General features: G+C 44.6%; 1 protein-coding gene across 6 annotated transcripts in view; it reads right to left on the bottom strand.

Moving 5' to 3' along the window:
- Positions 1 to 16055, bottom strand: part of LOC136439024 (metabotropic glutamate receptor 3-like) — a 155920-nt gene that overhangs the window by 51313 nt on the left and 88552 nt on the right. For 3 of the 6 annotated variants that reach the window (XM_066434146.1, XM_066434179.1, XM_066434135.1), the window contains one exon: positions 10041 to 10177. In XM_066434146.1, the coding sequence (XP_066290243.1) occupies positions 10041 to 10169 (129 nt within the window). In that variant the 5' untranslated portion in view covers positions 10170 to 10177. Of the gene's footprint in view, positions 1 to 10040; positions 10178 to 10656; positions 10979 to 16055 lie in introns of those variants that run through there. The other 3 variants (XM_066434162.1, XM_066434170.1, XM_066434154.1) reach the window with 3 other exon arrangements.

The following is a 16055-nucleotide window of genomic DNA, read 5'->3' as shown; positions in this document are numbered from 1 at the left end:
GTATTCAGCCCTATGGGAATAAATCTGAAGATTGATATCATTATCACAATGTTGCAGTTGTATTTACCTCCGCTGTTGTCATATGCTGCAGCATCGTCATATTAGTCTAAATTATGTTTAATCCTATATCATACCCAAACTTATCACAGCAAAAACAAGACCACAGCATGTACAGGATAAAAGGTACAAAACCAGAAGGCCTGCTGCAGTATCAAGATCGGCCACCAGGCGGCCCAAAATCGACCTTGACCCTAGCGTACACATCACATACCCACGTATCAAATAACATTGCAATCCATCCAGAGGTTCTTAAGATATTGCGCCGGATACACACACAAGCGCGCGCGCAGACAAACAGGCCAGAAACTATACCTCCATTTTTCATGGGGGTAAAAAAAAGGCACCAAGTAACAAAGAGGGCGGATAGATATCACCTTGACATTTCAAAACATTTGCAACGCCAATTACGGACATGACAGTTTATAATTAACGTGACCGCTCTTTCTAGCGTTTCATTACCGTTATCTGACTGATCTGGCTCTCTGGGCCCAAATAGTGCAGCCGGTGGCCCCTTTGTACATCCATCATGTAGCCCCCCTGATAGGATAATACCTAACATGCTGGGATCTAATCTTATCACTCTCAGAACATGCATCTACTAACAGCACGTCGTCTCGCGGGCTGTCGTACTAATCTCACTGCATTTGACAGCATTCTAAATGAAGGAAAGAATGAGATGTCAAAAGAGAAAACATAAAAATTATGATGAAAATCGATTAACCGAAACAAGTTTTAGAGATGTGTATCATTGTCATTTTCATGATCATTTTTTTGCTTGAAAAGGCGTCGGCAAAGCAAGCTGTATTGTCGCTAACAATATTTACAACGCGGTTACAAAGTTGAACACCTGTCGTAAAATTTGTGACCCGTTATATCCTGGTTATGTAACTTTTAATCAGCTGTTGCTGAAATTCATTTTTTCCTTGTACGTCAGTCATAGTACAAAAAAAGAGGACATCATCTTCTCTAAATGACCTCATCTGACCTAAGAAATAAAGCACATGAACCCCTCTGTCCTAGAATTATGCAAGGTTAATGAAAAGAGCAATTGCTTCATCTTGGAAACCTTAATTATAACTACTTTGCAAAACTTGGACAAATTGAGTGATTAGAAATCTAATTAACGCCGCCTGTGTCAAATGCATCAACTGCAAATTAGCAAAATAACTTTTACTTTGCCTGAATAAGCTTTCTGTAACTTATGATTCAATGCTACGTCACAAAAGCGGTGAATTGCTTATTCCTTAACACGGGGTTTTGTTTAGGCTAGACCATGTGAAGGTAAATATGATGTATTTGATTGCAAGTTTGCTAAATGCAATATGCTGTGAAAGTTTCCCATATCACCTCCTAATTTGAAGTGGTTCTGGCAAAATTTAGGTAACTGTGGCAGGACAGAGCTGGAGGGGCTGGTCATCATATACAGTGTATATATGAATGTGTTTGAGTAAAAATGAACAGAGCAGTATTTTTCAGGCTAGACCAAAAAAAGGGAAATATCAAGATCATGTACTTGCTGAATGCATGACGCTGTAAAAGTTCCCCTACCGCCTCCTAGTTTGAAGTTGATCGGCATCTCCCTGACACACGAGAGACGACTGTGTCACTGCACAGCACGGATTGCATCAACCTTCATTAACTATGGAACCGCTAATGCCTCCAACACGGACGGCTAAGTGCTCCAGAAATGGAAAAATCACCGGTGGCGTTTACCATGTTATCATAGGCGTATTAGTCAAGCCGTGCGCGACAGCTCCGCGCTGGAGTTCCCGCCGAGAGAATTTCCCGGCGAGCTCATGACGAGCGCTCACAAATTCCTGGCAGTTAATCTGCCGAAATGGGAGACTAAATGCTCCGGTAGGGTGAAAATCACTCCGACTGCATTTTGGAATCGATCTAGGGGAAGAACAGACTACGCAGAGATGACACAAAGCGATATTTCAGTCGCCGGAAGCGGGAAATGGACGTCGGGGGCGGAAAAGAACAAATTTTTGTCGAGATGAGTTTGATCATTTGCCTTCTTTCACGTATTGTAGGATACAAACGACATTCCTTGCACATACAAGAAAAGACATATTCTTTAAATATCAAAGAAGCGATGTATCTTACATGCCCTGGTGAATATATCGACACCAATATTCCAGCAGAAGTTTGACTCCGACTCGTGTCATCAAGATCAAGTGGGGTGTGTATTTGTACATTTTGCTACACAGGAAATTTAAAGCGCGAACCGCAATAGTTTCTAGCGATGTAATGTTACAAAAATTAAAGGTAAAGGTAGTCCCATAGCATTTTTGAGGCCGTAGGGACAGTGGGTTGTTACCCACTGTGTCTAGGGCACGGTATCGGAAGACGGAGCCCATCCCTCGCCACCCACCGCCTTTTACCTCCCCAACCGAAGTCATTTTTACACCTGGGTGGAGTGAGGAAAGTCGTATTAAGTGCCTTTCGCGAGGATACAACGTATAGGCAGGAATCGAACGCAACGGCTAGCCAGGAATCGAACCCGTGATCGCTCGATCTCGTGTCCGCTTGCGAAGCCACTCTGCCACATTCAACGCCACATTCTAGCCATACATATATCAGTCTCGATTTAATGCCAGCGGCAGGCGGAGATGGAGCCCAGGTGGAATAGCAAACTTTTGTTGCAGAGATATGTTTGCATATATGAAGCCTCCAGCGAAATCTGCGCATATAGCGACCATAACTAACACCTCTGCCGGGTGCTTAACTTCAACTATAGGGCAATCAGAGAACGGTGCCTAGGTTTCTGTAATGAAAGCTATGTTTCAAGTTCAACTATTCAACCAGGTAATATTATGCTGGCATTCTTCAGAGACATTTGCAAGTACATAAGGATGGAATGGATACAAATAGTACTAATTTACACTTTCGTGTTAACGAATTTACCAATTCAATGCTTTGCAGGCATTTTTCATGGATAACTTATGGAGTATATACATTGCAACGTGTACAATTGTCGTGCAATAAAGTTCTTCATATATGGGTATAAATAGATGAGAATAGTAATTAATTTAAGTTTTCGTGCAATGTTGAAAACAAAGGTATTCCTCTTTGACAACCTAGTCTCGAAAGACTATATTGTTGCGTCCCTGTAGGATGAAAATTAACAGATAATATCTAACAATAAACAAAAGATAATAGGTACACAAACATTTCATTTAAATAATCCACAGCCCAAAATATAATGTTACCGCTGCGAATTTTTGCTGACTTTCTATTTCTCATTTTCCATTTTGAACTTGTTTACGATCTTAATCGGGTCATGTCCATCACTTTTTTTGCCGATAATCCTTTCCCTTTGAGGCTAGTGGAGGGTGAAATCAAGCCTCCCTCTTTTACTGTCTTGCTAATCCTCGCTAATGCAGGGGCTAAGACACCCGACGTCTTGGCTGTCTCCTCCCAACAGCCCTCAACGGCATTGCGTCATCTCCACTTCTTCATTCCATAGGCGGCGATCGCACTGCGACCTCGCTGCGACTTAGTCTCCAAACAGAGGTTTTGGTCGGGTGGGGTTAGTGGCCGTTTTTTCTTTTACGTTTGCCTCCGCGCGGTAAAAACGTTGAAAAAACCCCGGCCACTAACCCGCTACCCCACTCGACCAAAACCTCTGCTTGGAGAATAGCTGTGAATCGCCAAAAATCGATATTTCAAAATATTCGCGTAGACACGCGTCATTCTTTAAGTATTACTATCATGTACATTCCTGCAAAGTTATATTGATGAACAACCAAGCACAAGCCAAGGAGAGCGTTTCTTCTAAAAAAGGGGCGTGGCCTTATAAATCTTGATGACGTAATCATGACATCATACTAATTTGCATAAATTATCACCTTTCTATAAGGTACTACCTGAAAAAAAATCAAGGTTGAGGAAGGTTTATAAAGCTTAAGAAAGAGTTTTTTCAAAAACATCCCCAAATTCCTCAGCCACCCTTCAACAATACCTTAAATTGGGCTTGTGTTACCATTGATTTCATAATTGGAATATCATGCAAAAGGTAAAAGTATGACTGACAAGACAAAAAAATATACAAAGCGTAAAACGATTCATTTCTTCATCTATGAATTTGTTGATCGCTCTGTCAAATTTGGGTCGCAGCGCAATCGCAGCGAGGACGCCGCCCTAGTAGAATGGGTATGTAGTGCAAGGGCTAAGACACTCGGCCCCCACCCGCTGCGCCAACTGAGCTCTCTAACCTTGAGTACAGAAACACATGCACGCTATCGGCGCGGATTCCAGCCACACAAATTCCTGATCCCTAGAAAATGATCTTCCCAGGAAAGCCAAAGCCGCTTCACCGCGGCCGGGCGAAAAGCAGCATGCCAAACATTATCTTTTAAGACACCTTCCGTCAAGACGTTGAGCTGCCTCATTCTTCTGGAGCGATAGAAAACTGGCAACGCAGCGAAACGCAAATGGATGCCCCTCTCTAAATGTAAAGCGAAGACGGAATGCACGGTGGAAGATAGGTAACGGTGGCATTTGTATCCCGGCCCAATGTGGAAGTAGTTTAGAAAGCTTTCTATGTTTCCATTACTGCAAGACATCTCGTCGCTAGGCGGGGCATTCGTCACTGTCTTCGACACTCAAGACTCAGTGGGCGGTCTGAGAAAGATATCTCGCCATCAGTTTCTTTGGACTTCCGCACCTACAGACGTGAGTCTTTTTCTAAATTCTTCCTTTTTTTAGCTCTTACCAGCTTAAGAAAATAAAAACATGAGTTGGTTACGTTATTGCTTCACCTTTTATTTGTTTAGTAATACATTAAAAATCTCAGAAAGATATCTCGCCATCAGTTTCTTTGGACTTCCGCACCTACAGACGTGAGTCTATTTCTAAGTTCTTGCCAGCTAGGCAAAATGAAATCATGCTTTGGTTACGTTATTGCTTCAACGTGAGTCTTTTTCTAAGTTCTTCGTTTTTTTTAGCTCTTGTCAGCTAAACGACATAAATGCATACAAAAACATGCCTTTGTTACGTTACTGTTTCCGCGTATTTTCCTTTTTTTTCCTTTTATTTATCTACTATAACATTAAAAGTCTCAGAAAAAATATGTTGCTACCAATATCTTCGGACCTCCATACCTACTTATACGTTAGTCTTATTTCAATTAATTTTTTTTCCAAAACGTTCTTGTCAGCTAAACGAAATAAATGCCTACTAAACATGCCTTTGTTACGTTACCGTTTCAGCAAGTTTTTCCTTTTATTCATTTTGTACATTGAAAACGCGGACCTGTTAGTCGTTTTTTCAATATATGCAATTTTCAAGAAAGCTCAACATCTTTCGTGTGCAATTTCCAAGAATTCGGCTTTGGTACATGACGCATTCATATAATTTTCCGCGGGGGCACTTCCGGAAAATGGTTCAGCTAATTATCGCCTTGAGCAACAGTCGACATAACGATTGCTACTTCATTTCCTGAAATACGCAAGAGTAAGCTATGGCGGAATCATTGCAGAAAATAAACTTCAAACGTGAGCTTTTGGGTGAAACGTTCTTCTACGTGAAACGACAAGTTACCCAACAGTGTTCTGAAGATCTAGAAGCATTCCTGCACAAATGTCAGAAGAGTTGAGATACGAGACCTAATAAAAGTAGCCTTTCCTTTTTATTGGCAGCACCGAGGCATGCGTTACCAAATGGATTTATATACGAGCTAGAGTTTTCTTCCATATAGGTGCGCGTTCTGGTAGACCATGAATACGCATTTAGGCGTGACGTTTTTGTAAATAGAAATAGAAAAAGAAATGGAGGAATTATTGAATTTGACTTAAAAAAGGTACAGTGACATTCGCACGGTTAACTACAAACTACAAAATAGAAATACAAAATAAATCTTGAAATTCAACCAGATAAACAATGCAATATGACATATGAGTACATCCGTAATATCATGTTACAATCAGGTAGAGCTAATCATGTCTTTTTAGTATATTTCAAGAAAAAAATATTTATGCATTTATTTATGTTTCCATTGTTAGTGTTGCCGTCTTCAAATATAACCAAATCTGCCTACATCATGTGTAGCATCAAGCGTCTAGAAATCTCTTGTACTTGACCAAAGAAAAGGGAATAACTTATTACGTACGTCACGTCATGTATATCTAGCATTCCATCATGACAAAGCGGATACAAGGGTAGCGTCTTCGCGTTTTGAAATAAGGACGACTTTCCACGGGAACGGCCGCTGCAATGCCTTCGCATTATTTGCAAGTACGGAACACCTCAGGCGATGTAATCTCTGTTATGGGTCATGATACAGACAAAAACATATCCCCTCATTTGTCACTGCTAGGTACGGGGGATTTTTGCCTCATATTACGCCATGTTTCTGCCCTGGGGACAGACGGCAAATGAGCACGGTCCTCCCACCACATCTGTTCCCTGAATACAAACCACTTTTTCTTCTTCTCTTGCTTTGTTTCTATTATTAGTCATCGTTTTCTAAGTTTGGCGAGAATATCAAGAGATATGTTCACAATTTCCTAATCTATGTGTGGCGATTTAGCCGAATGGATTGTTCTTTTTTCAGTAACTTGGTGTACTTTGCTGTCAAGCTGTAAATCTAGCTTGAAAACAGTGATTGAAGGCCTAAATCATACGTTTTGAGCTAAATGCATTTTGCGAGGGATGTTCCTAGCTCAACTGGTAGCAGCCTCACGGTTGAGCTCCTGATTCCAATGAGTTGCTAATTGGGCAACCCCGGTTCAATCCTGAGCAGGACATCTCAGGTGCGGTTGCACCCATCTTTCGGAGGGGACATAAATTGGGGGTACCTCGGCGAGCACGTCAAAGGGCTAGCAACCTATCTTTGTAAAAACATACCCTGCTACTGAAACGATTAGGAAACTTGTACCACTGTGCACTGCAAGGGTCTTAAACGCCTTGCAAAACAAGCCTTAGTCGCACATCTGCTTGGAGATTAATGGCGTGCCAAACCAGTGATGTAGTTCTCCCTAAAAGGACAAGTAGGCGGGAGCTCTCACACATTCATTAAGCGGCATAATCCACAAATAACGCCCATCCATTACACACAGCGCCGGGCAGGTACACATCGATCAAAACCCCCGCGGCCCAATCCAATACTGCTCCACAACACAAGCAGGAACAATCACGACATCAGTCAATGCGCCAAGGCCGACGAAGGCTAGTAGTCTCAAGTAAAGTACTTAAGTGGCTGTAATTAGAAATAGCATAAATTGGCAACAACAACAAAATAGTTGACATATTTGCCACAGAAATTAGCCTCGGAAACGATCTCTAACTAGCGAATTTCTGGATAATTATCCAGCAATCATGCTAATTTTTCTGTTTTCTTAATCGAAACAAATTGGCAAAAATAGTTAAATGATTTGGTACAGAAGCTAGTCTGGAAAAAGTATCGCTAACTAGCTAACTTCTCTGGATAAATCATTCACCCGATACGACTAATAAATGTGTACAGTTGTTTAACTGCCGAAGTAGTCTAATCTAAACCAAAGACGGTAGATGGGAAGACATAGAGAGAAGACAGTAAGGTCCGCAGCACCCCACGGTCGACTGACACCACCTGTCGGTACAGGCACACACAGTTGTGCCGCCTGTCCCACACATGGACAGTAAGCGCGGCCGACAGTGTTGAAGAGGCGGCACAAGGAGGACAACAAAGACAAAGGGACGCATGACAACACGCCGCGCGCGCTTCTCAAAATACAGATGCATTCTTAGGATAGCAGCACGCTAAGATGTGCATCTCCACCTGTTTAGACGGCGTCAAAATCTGCAAGGCCTTTTACGAGATGTGATATGAAATATGTGAAACATACATATATTCCTCTCAGCACAGTACTTATATGTATTCATTCTACACGCTATATGCTCGGCTTGACGAACTTAATTTATAGCCCCCCTTTCTCACGAATGCGTCCAGAACTTCCGTGCCGCAAATGGTTTCAACACACTTATACGTATAAAAAAAGGGAGCTTAGAGCAGTGCCCACTTTACATTCGTAGCTTTTAAAAGATATACGCTCGCAGAATGCTAAGTTGTCTTTGAGGGAACAAGAACTTTTGCGCTCGAAAGAGCCAGCATGCAAATTATAAGCGTAACCTTGAAACTACCGGAGCAATCGGGCGTACATTTAAGACACACCTCAGTGGAAAATATACATATCATACCTGGATCTGTAATCTAGCCGCATTACCTTCAACTCACTGCGCAATGCACGCTTGTCTTAAATGTCACAATCCAGACGCATATCATCCGGGGAAAAACACCTACTAAATCTTCCCCGCGGAAATTTGTCTGTCGAAGGCTTCCCTCAATCGTACTGCGTCTCTCCGAACCCGTAATCCCAACTCACTGTCAGTCGATTACGCAAGCCCATAGCTCTAAATGTCATCTGTAACTATCTTATGCATATTTGTCAGTAGATGTCGGTAAATTTCGCGGCGAGGGAAACGTAGGTAACAATTTTTAGCCGGGCTTCAAAACTGGACTTGACAGAAAGCGAGGGCGAGCTTCCATCCATCAGATAGCTTTACGAGCACTTTGCAATATGTACAGCTCCTCGTAGCGGAACGTTTCGAGCGTATACGATAGAAATTTGTGACATTTTGAGTGTGGAAAAGTCGAGGAGTCAAACTAAAAATTGGAAAAGCAATGCTAGCGATCACTCCGAGTGATTACGCATGCCGGGTATGTATGAATGTATGTACACGGAAGTTGGCATATCGCAACATAGCATGCCTCTCTGCGCTCTACCTCCACACACCGTGGATTAATTTTATCGTACATCGCAATTATAACGGGATAAAAGAAGCTATTATTAATTTCATGAGGGATGATTTCGTCGGCAAGATAGTTCATAAATCCGCGGTGGCAGCGCGCTCTGTCAGTGTCGGTATCGGTAACGGGAGACGGGCTGATCGAACCCGCCGCTCGCCCTCTCCGCGCCGCGATACAGCGCCTTAATTTTGCATGCGATGTCGGTATGATATATTCCAGCCCCGAGCGCGGTGGGTCAGACTATATTGAAAATGCTGTTTAAATAATGCACATGTACCGTCGGTGTGTGATTATAAAACAGCGGGGTATATATACAATATATACATGTCCGTAAGACCCCCATTCCACTGGGACGGCGACCTCGGTGCGACCGCACTGCGATGGGAAATTTGTCGGAGCGCTCAACGAATTTCATACATAAAAAAACGCATTTTTTTTACACTTTATGTGTTTTGTCATCTTTTCAGTCATTCTTGTACATCTTGCATGATATTCCAATTATGAAGTCAAGGGTTACACAAATTCAGTGTAGGTCACAGAGAGAGCGCAGCGCGATCGCCGTCTAGTGGAATGGGGGGCTAACGTAAGGCCCCCTCTTCACTAGGTGGCGATAGCTGAATGCCCAAAATTGGATTTGTGTGGCCCTTGATTTCAAGATTTGAATGTAATACAAGGTTCAAAAGTACAATTTCAAAGACAACAAGATGCACAAAACGTAAAAAAAAAAAATACTCGTTCTTTATCTGTGAAATTTGCTGAGCGATCTGACAAATGTTTGGTCGCAGCGCGATCGCAGTCTGTAGTGGAAAGGGTGGTGTAAGCCTGAACGCTGCCTGGGATAAAGCTCAACTTGGGGACCGCTCTGGCTGAAATTACGTGATTGCAGTGCGCCAGAAACAAGATCAATGCCCCTAACAGCTAAACATGATGGGGAAAATGAAAATTGCAGGAGAGAGGTACTTTTGGGTGCAGGGAACGTGGATAGCTTGTTTTTTTATCGAGGAGTCAAACTCCGATTTTTAGCCGAACCGTCGGTCAATAAGAGAACAACAGACCTAGACCTGCGGAGCGCAAATGGAGCGAAACATGACAAGTGGCTCCGCGAACCGCGCTCGATGTAGGGGAAAATGGGCAGCTGGACTACAATATAGTGTGCAGATGAGCTGGGAAACGGTTTAAATCTTACCTGGGCATCGCCGTTCAGGACTGCGATCCTCCCCGGGCACTGTTCCGCCTGCCCCCGAAGACACAAGGTCAGCAGCACGGTGATCAGGACGGGAAAGACGATGGGACAGCGGCGCGGTCTTCCTCCCATGGCTTCTACTGGGATAGAGACGGAGAGAGCAAAGCAGTCGTTACACATAAGTAAGGGAATCCAATTCTGGGATAACAAGGTCGCTAAATGAACCCGAAATTGAGTCAATTATGATCCTCCGCGCGCGCGCTGCAAAAAAACGAAGTCAGCTCTTAAAAGCAATACCTGATTTTGGGGAAAATGTATAAAGCGGTCCGCACGGGTTAGAAGAGCAACTTCAAACTGTCGCTCCGATAATTCTGACGCTCGTCATAGCGTCATATATATATACACACAAACCGAAGCTGCGCAGGTATGCGTTTGGCTGAGTGTCAAAAAAACGGCCGCCTGCGATGAACATCGAAAATCCAACCTAACGCGAAGTAAGAAGAGAACAGCACGCCTTCGTGATGTATAGCATAGCTTAGCTCCCCTCTAAAAACGAACACTGTCGGAGACACCGCTATACCGTTATCATCCATAAGAACATCTGTTGGAATCGACGTACCCGCGCGACGTACTTCGATACCAAAGCTCCTCGCCTCTTAGTTAGCTCCTCGCGCCGCTAGACCAGCACGTCCAATACCTGTCATCATCGGGACGACACGGCGGACCGCAGCATTGTGCAGCGAGTTCAACCCTCTACTGTTGATCCAAGGCTTTCTGTGGGGAGAGAGCTCGCACTCTGAACCTCCTCCTCCGTAGGGGGACTGAGCGACAAATGGGAGCGGGGACAAAAGCATGTGGCGCGGGTGAAGAGCCTGTGTCGAATCGGAGACCGGTTTGATCGATCTGATGCTGAATGGAGCTGTTTTCTCCGACAGAGCCGATGAATCGGACGATACCATCACGTTTCGCTAGAGGGGGACCATCTAAAAGATACGCGTAGGTTTTCTAGCTAGCGAAACCATCGCAAAACTATACAACCCAATAGTCTGTCTACTCCCTTTCTACTAGAGGCTGCGACCACTGAGTGATTAAAGATTTGAGAGGTTGTTCAACAAATTTGTTTGATAAAAAAAGGTTTTTAAATGTTTTGTGTGCTTTTGTTTCAAATCAGCGACCACCGTCTAGTGGAAAGGAGCTTTAACAAATGAAAGATAGGCTCGGAAAAGCATTACTATTGTGGTGGGGATGAGAAAATGATAGAATGTATGTTTGATCAAAACCACGAGTTGACCATCATCCCAAATTTTTTATAAAATATACACCATCTAAGCAAGGCCAGCGCACAACACGCTGTCATTCGACAAGTACAGCATTTGGAAAACTCGTGTGCAAAATGGCTGGAAACCGTTACTAAGTAAAAACCCTGGAGTCACTTCAGTATGCGCCTTGTTATAATGGGTTATGGCTCCAAAAGGTGTTTTATGGTGTGTTTACTACCTCTCAGAGTACTGACGACGCATAAACACATCGTTTGCGCTTTTAGGTCGAATGCCCTCTCCACGAAAAAGAACTCACTTTGTCGCGGAAGTCTATAGAACCGTTTGACGGCTCCCGGTGGCCTCTATTGTGAGTAAAACTTTCTCTTTTACAAAAAAAGACCATCTGGCGGGAGGCGTTTCGAGTTCTTGAAGGGGCGTCGTGATGCCGCTGTAATTCAGTGAGTTAATAAGGGCGGACAAAAGGCGGGGTGCTAACCGGGACCGGGACGGCATAATGGTCGGCTGGTCACGGCGATTCCGCCCGGCTATGGTCTCCAGGGAGACCGCTGATGTCTCTATCAGCGACAGGAGCCGGGGTTGGCGTGCTTAAAAGGGCTTATTGTGCATGTGAGGACATTGTGAACACGGATTTGGGGGGTGATTAGGGACGGTAAGGACGGACGCACCGAGGCACGAACAAATAGGCCAGGGTATGGCTTGTGGGAACCATCGGCAGTGACGGGGTAGTGATGACTTCATTCTGCTATTATGATTTTGCTTGACAAAGACAATGCGATTACATAGAGACGACAAAGACAGAGAAGCACCAAGGCACGAAAAACGCCGGGGCCGGGTATCTCTAACGCCGTTGGGCCGGCTGTTAAAATAAGACGTAGTGATAACTTCATTTTGCTAGTATCATTTTGCTTGACAAAGACCAGTACGAGTATATAGAGACGACAGGGACAGAAAAGCACCAAGCCACGACCAAACGCCGTGGTCGGGTCTCCCTAACGCCTGTGGGAGCGGGCCGGCAGTGGCGTTGTGTAAAGACGTTGTGATGACTTCATTTTGCTAGTATCATTTTGCTTGACAAAGACAATGCGATTACATAGAGACGTCAGGGACAAAAGCACCAAGGCACGACCAAACGTCGCGGTCGGGTCTTCCTATTAAACTCCCGTGGGACGGCGCGGCAGTGGCCGTGAATAAAAGCGTTCTGATGGCTTCATTTTCCTATTATCGTTTTGCTTGAAAAGGACCAGGGTGAATAGAAACGTCATTAAACAGATGCATCAAGGCACGGCCAAACTGTGGGGTCGGGGCTGTACAGAGCCGGCGGGAGCGGGCCGGCAGTGGCCGTGTGTAAAGACGCAGTGATGGCTTCTTTTTGCCATCATCATTTCGCTTGACAAAGACCGGTGCCATTACACATGTACACAGACGACGACACGGAACATATACGCATTAAGGCACGACCAAACACCGTGGTCGGAGTTGTTCAGCACCCGTGGGAACGGGCGCGTCGGTGGTCGTTTGTAAAAACGTACTGATATGATGGCTTCATTTTCTATTATTATTTTGCTTGACAAAGGTCGGTGCGATTATACAGAGAAGACACGGGACAGACGCACTAAGGCACGACCAAACGCCTGGGTCGGGTCTCCCTAACGCCGGAGGGACCGGGCGTGGCAGTGGCGTTGTGTAAACCCGTAGTGATGACTTTATTTTGCTATTATCATTTTGCTTGAAAAGGACCAGGGTGAATAGAAACGTCAGTAAACAGACACACTAAGGCACGACCAGATACCGGGCTCGGGTCTCCGTAACGCCGGAGGGACCGGGCGCGGCAGTGGCGTTGTGTGAACCCGTAGTGATGACTTCATTACGGCTGACAGGGGCCGGGCGGCGGCGCCCACCCACACGTCCCGTTCACATGATGTACGGCTCGTGTCGCGGCCTGGTAAATAGAGGTCGCGCTACATATTGCCGGAGCATAAATGAGTTGACGCGAGCGCGCGGTAGTAAAGGAGACAGACGGATGGAACAGGGTTAATAAGACCGATAATGGTCCGTCCGGGGCTCCTCCAGACACGGGGATGGGAGCGGCAGGGGGTGATGAAGAGAACAGAGGGCAGGTGATGACAGGATGACGTGATGGAGTAACGGACGGAGAATAAGGCAAGCGGTGTAAGAGGCTGTCTCACTTGTGCGTACATCAAGTCCGTATGAGTTTCATTTTGACATCTTTGGCTTAGGTAAAGTTTGTGGGTATAAGGAGTTGTTTTGTCGGTTTGATTATAATCAGGCAGGCGATAACAGGTTGAAGACGGACGTTCTAACGGACGGAGAATAAGGCACGCGGTGTAAAGGGGGCGTTTACACTTTTGCGTACATCAAGTCGGTATGAGTTTCGTTTTGATATTTTCTGGCTTAGGTAAAGTTTGCGGGAAAGAAGTTGTTTTGTCGGTTTGATAATCAGGCAGGCGATGACAGGATGACGTGATGGAATAACGGACGGAGAATAAGTCAAGCGGTGTAAGAGGCTGTCACACTTGTGCATATATCAAGTCCGTATGAGTTTCGTTTTAATATTTTCTGGCTTAGATAAAGTTTGCGGGAAAGACGGAGCTGTTTTGTCGGTTTGATAATCACGCAGGCGATGACAGGTTGAAGACGGGCGCTCTAACGGACGGATAAGGAAGCAAGTGGGGTAAAGGGGGCTCACACTTGTGTGTAACGTTACATCAAGTTCGTATGAGTTTCGTATTGACATTTTTGGCTTGGGTAAAGTTTGTGGGTATAAGGCGTTGTTTTGTCGGTTCGATAACCAGGCTGCACAATGGTGGGTGAATGTTTAAAAAAAAACTTCTTTAATTTCCCGCAAACGCAAAAACAGCCGGTAGATTAAGTCGCGACATCGATATTGCAAGCATCTTTAAAGATATCTTGTCCCACAACTGATGTATAAGAAAGATCGATGCGAGCCATTTAAGACAGCGACGTTTTTATTGATATAACCTTTGCAAATATTCCTACCTGTTATAAAGTTCTCCAGTTATATCAGAGCAAACAGCAGGTCGTTAGTACATAGTCAGACGATCGATACCAAAGGTGCCAAAGTCAAGTTCACAGCCGCCCGTAAAGCCCCTGACCCTCCCAAGACTTTACTCCCGACCACTTCCCAACCATGGTCGGCACCGGGTTGGGAGTAGTCTGGAATCCATTCTAATCTACCTCCAGTTCGCTCCTCCGGTCGTATCCAAGCGGGACATAACTTTCCCGACATGGATGTTTTCAATCTCACCGACTAACTCCCAACAACAGATAACTCTACTTACGACTAACTCCAAACCATGGTCTGGGAACGGTCTGGAGGCCATGGTCTGCTATGAGTGACAGGGGCTTAACTAGCGGGACAAAAACCGTCTCCGCGGCCATTTTGTAACTAAGTAGGATTCTATCGTCTGAGTCTGTGCGTGTCGACTGAGCAGATGCCTGGGCCAAGCTGTCGCGACCAACCATGGCGCCACAATCTGCAGATCTGCACATTCTGATTATAAAGCGTTCTGGGTGGACAATAATACATAAAACGGTCGATAACTCACAGCCTGCTTTCCCCAGACGGTAACGGAAGCCAAGATCAAGGATGTTGAGCGCTAAGCTTTTTCGCGATGAACGTTCACCTGCAACCCCACAATTACAATTAAAAAGTCAGACACCCACACAAATGATCTCCTTTTACGATTAGAGTGGGATAAGGCTTTCTCATACAATTTCGATGCTAATATCTCAAGGCGTTGACGCACTTCCAAAGTGAAAAAAAAAGCTACAAAGTTATCTCGGTCTAGTTAAACTCAACGAAGAGCTACCCTTTCACTGGTCATGGCAGAAAAGACAGAAGCTATGTACGGTATTTACAAATTCATATCCATGTAGTACTGAAGGAATACCCCTTGACCTTTTCCACTTGTAAGTACAATGAACACTGGACCACGGCTTACTTTAACGCCCCGTACTAAGTAACTGCAACCCTTTCCAGTAGCGTGCAAGCCGTGTGAGTCGGGATTTGAACTCACGACCTCTTGGTCCAGAGGCAGGGTCACTAACAAATGTTAGAGTTTTAAGTTCAATGAAGAGCTACGTGTACTCTGGACAGAGAAGACAGACGCTATGTACAGCATTTACAGGTTCATTGTACCAGGGAAATTCCATCAGCTCTTTTCAACAACTACAATGAACAGTGGATTGCAGCTTAACAACACCCCGTCCTGAGGGCTGCAACCCTTTCCAGTAGCATGCATGTCGACGTCGGGGGAGCGACAATAGCCAAGATTCGAACTCCCAACCTTTTGGTCCAGAGGCAGAGTTGCTAACAATTGGACTACGCACTTCATGCACTTCATGTTCAAGTTCTGGCAATGGCCAAAGAGCCATAGGAGTACATCCAGCCAACAATATGAGCGCAGTTTTACGTGTATGCGAGACAGTAATTCACCGAGACGCGATAACTGTTTGTAGATTTGATGACAGAGCTTTGCTTCGATAGCATATATGAGCCGTGGTAATGGAAAAAGGATCAAGTATTTGCTATCAACAATATCGCCATAGTCTAACTGTGTGTAATGCAGATTCTTATCATATCATCATGAGTTGGCAATCGTGCAAAAAGTGGGTAAGAGTTCTTATTGTTGATGAGGAGACGAGATATCATGAACACTAACGTTGGGTAACCTAAATTCGAGGGGTTCTTAAATTC

This window comes from Branchiostoma lanceolatum, chromosome 1, assembly GCF_035083965.1.
Source record: "Branchiostoma lanceolatum isolate klBraLanc5 chromosome 1, klBraLanc5.hap2, whole genome shotgun sequence".
In the NCBI taxonomy this organism is placed as follows: Eukaryota; Metazoa; Chordata; class Leptocardii; order Amphioxiformes; family Branchiostomatidae; genus Branchiostoma; species Branchiostoma lanceolatum.
The sequence above is the reverse complement of the archived record's forward strand: the minus strand, read 5'-3'. Positions and strand labels throughout refer to the sequence as shown.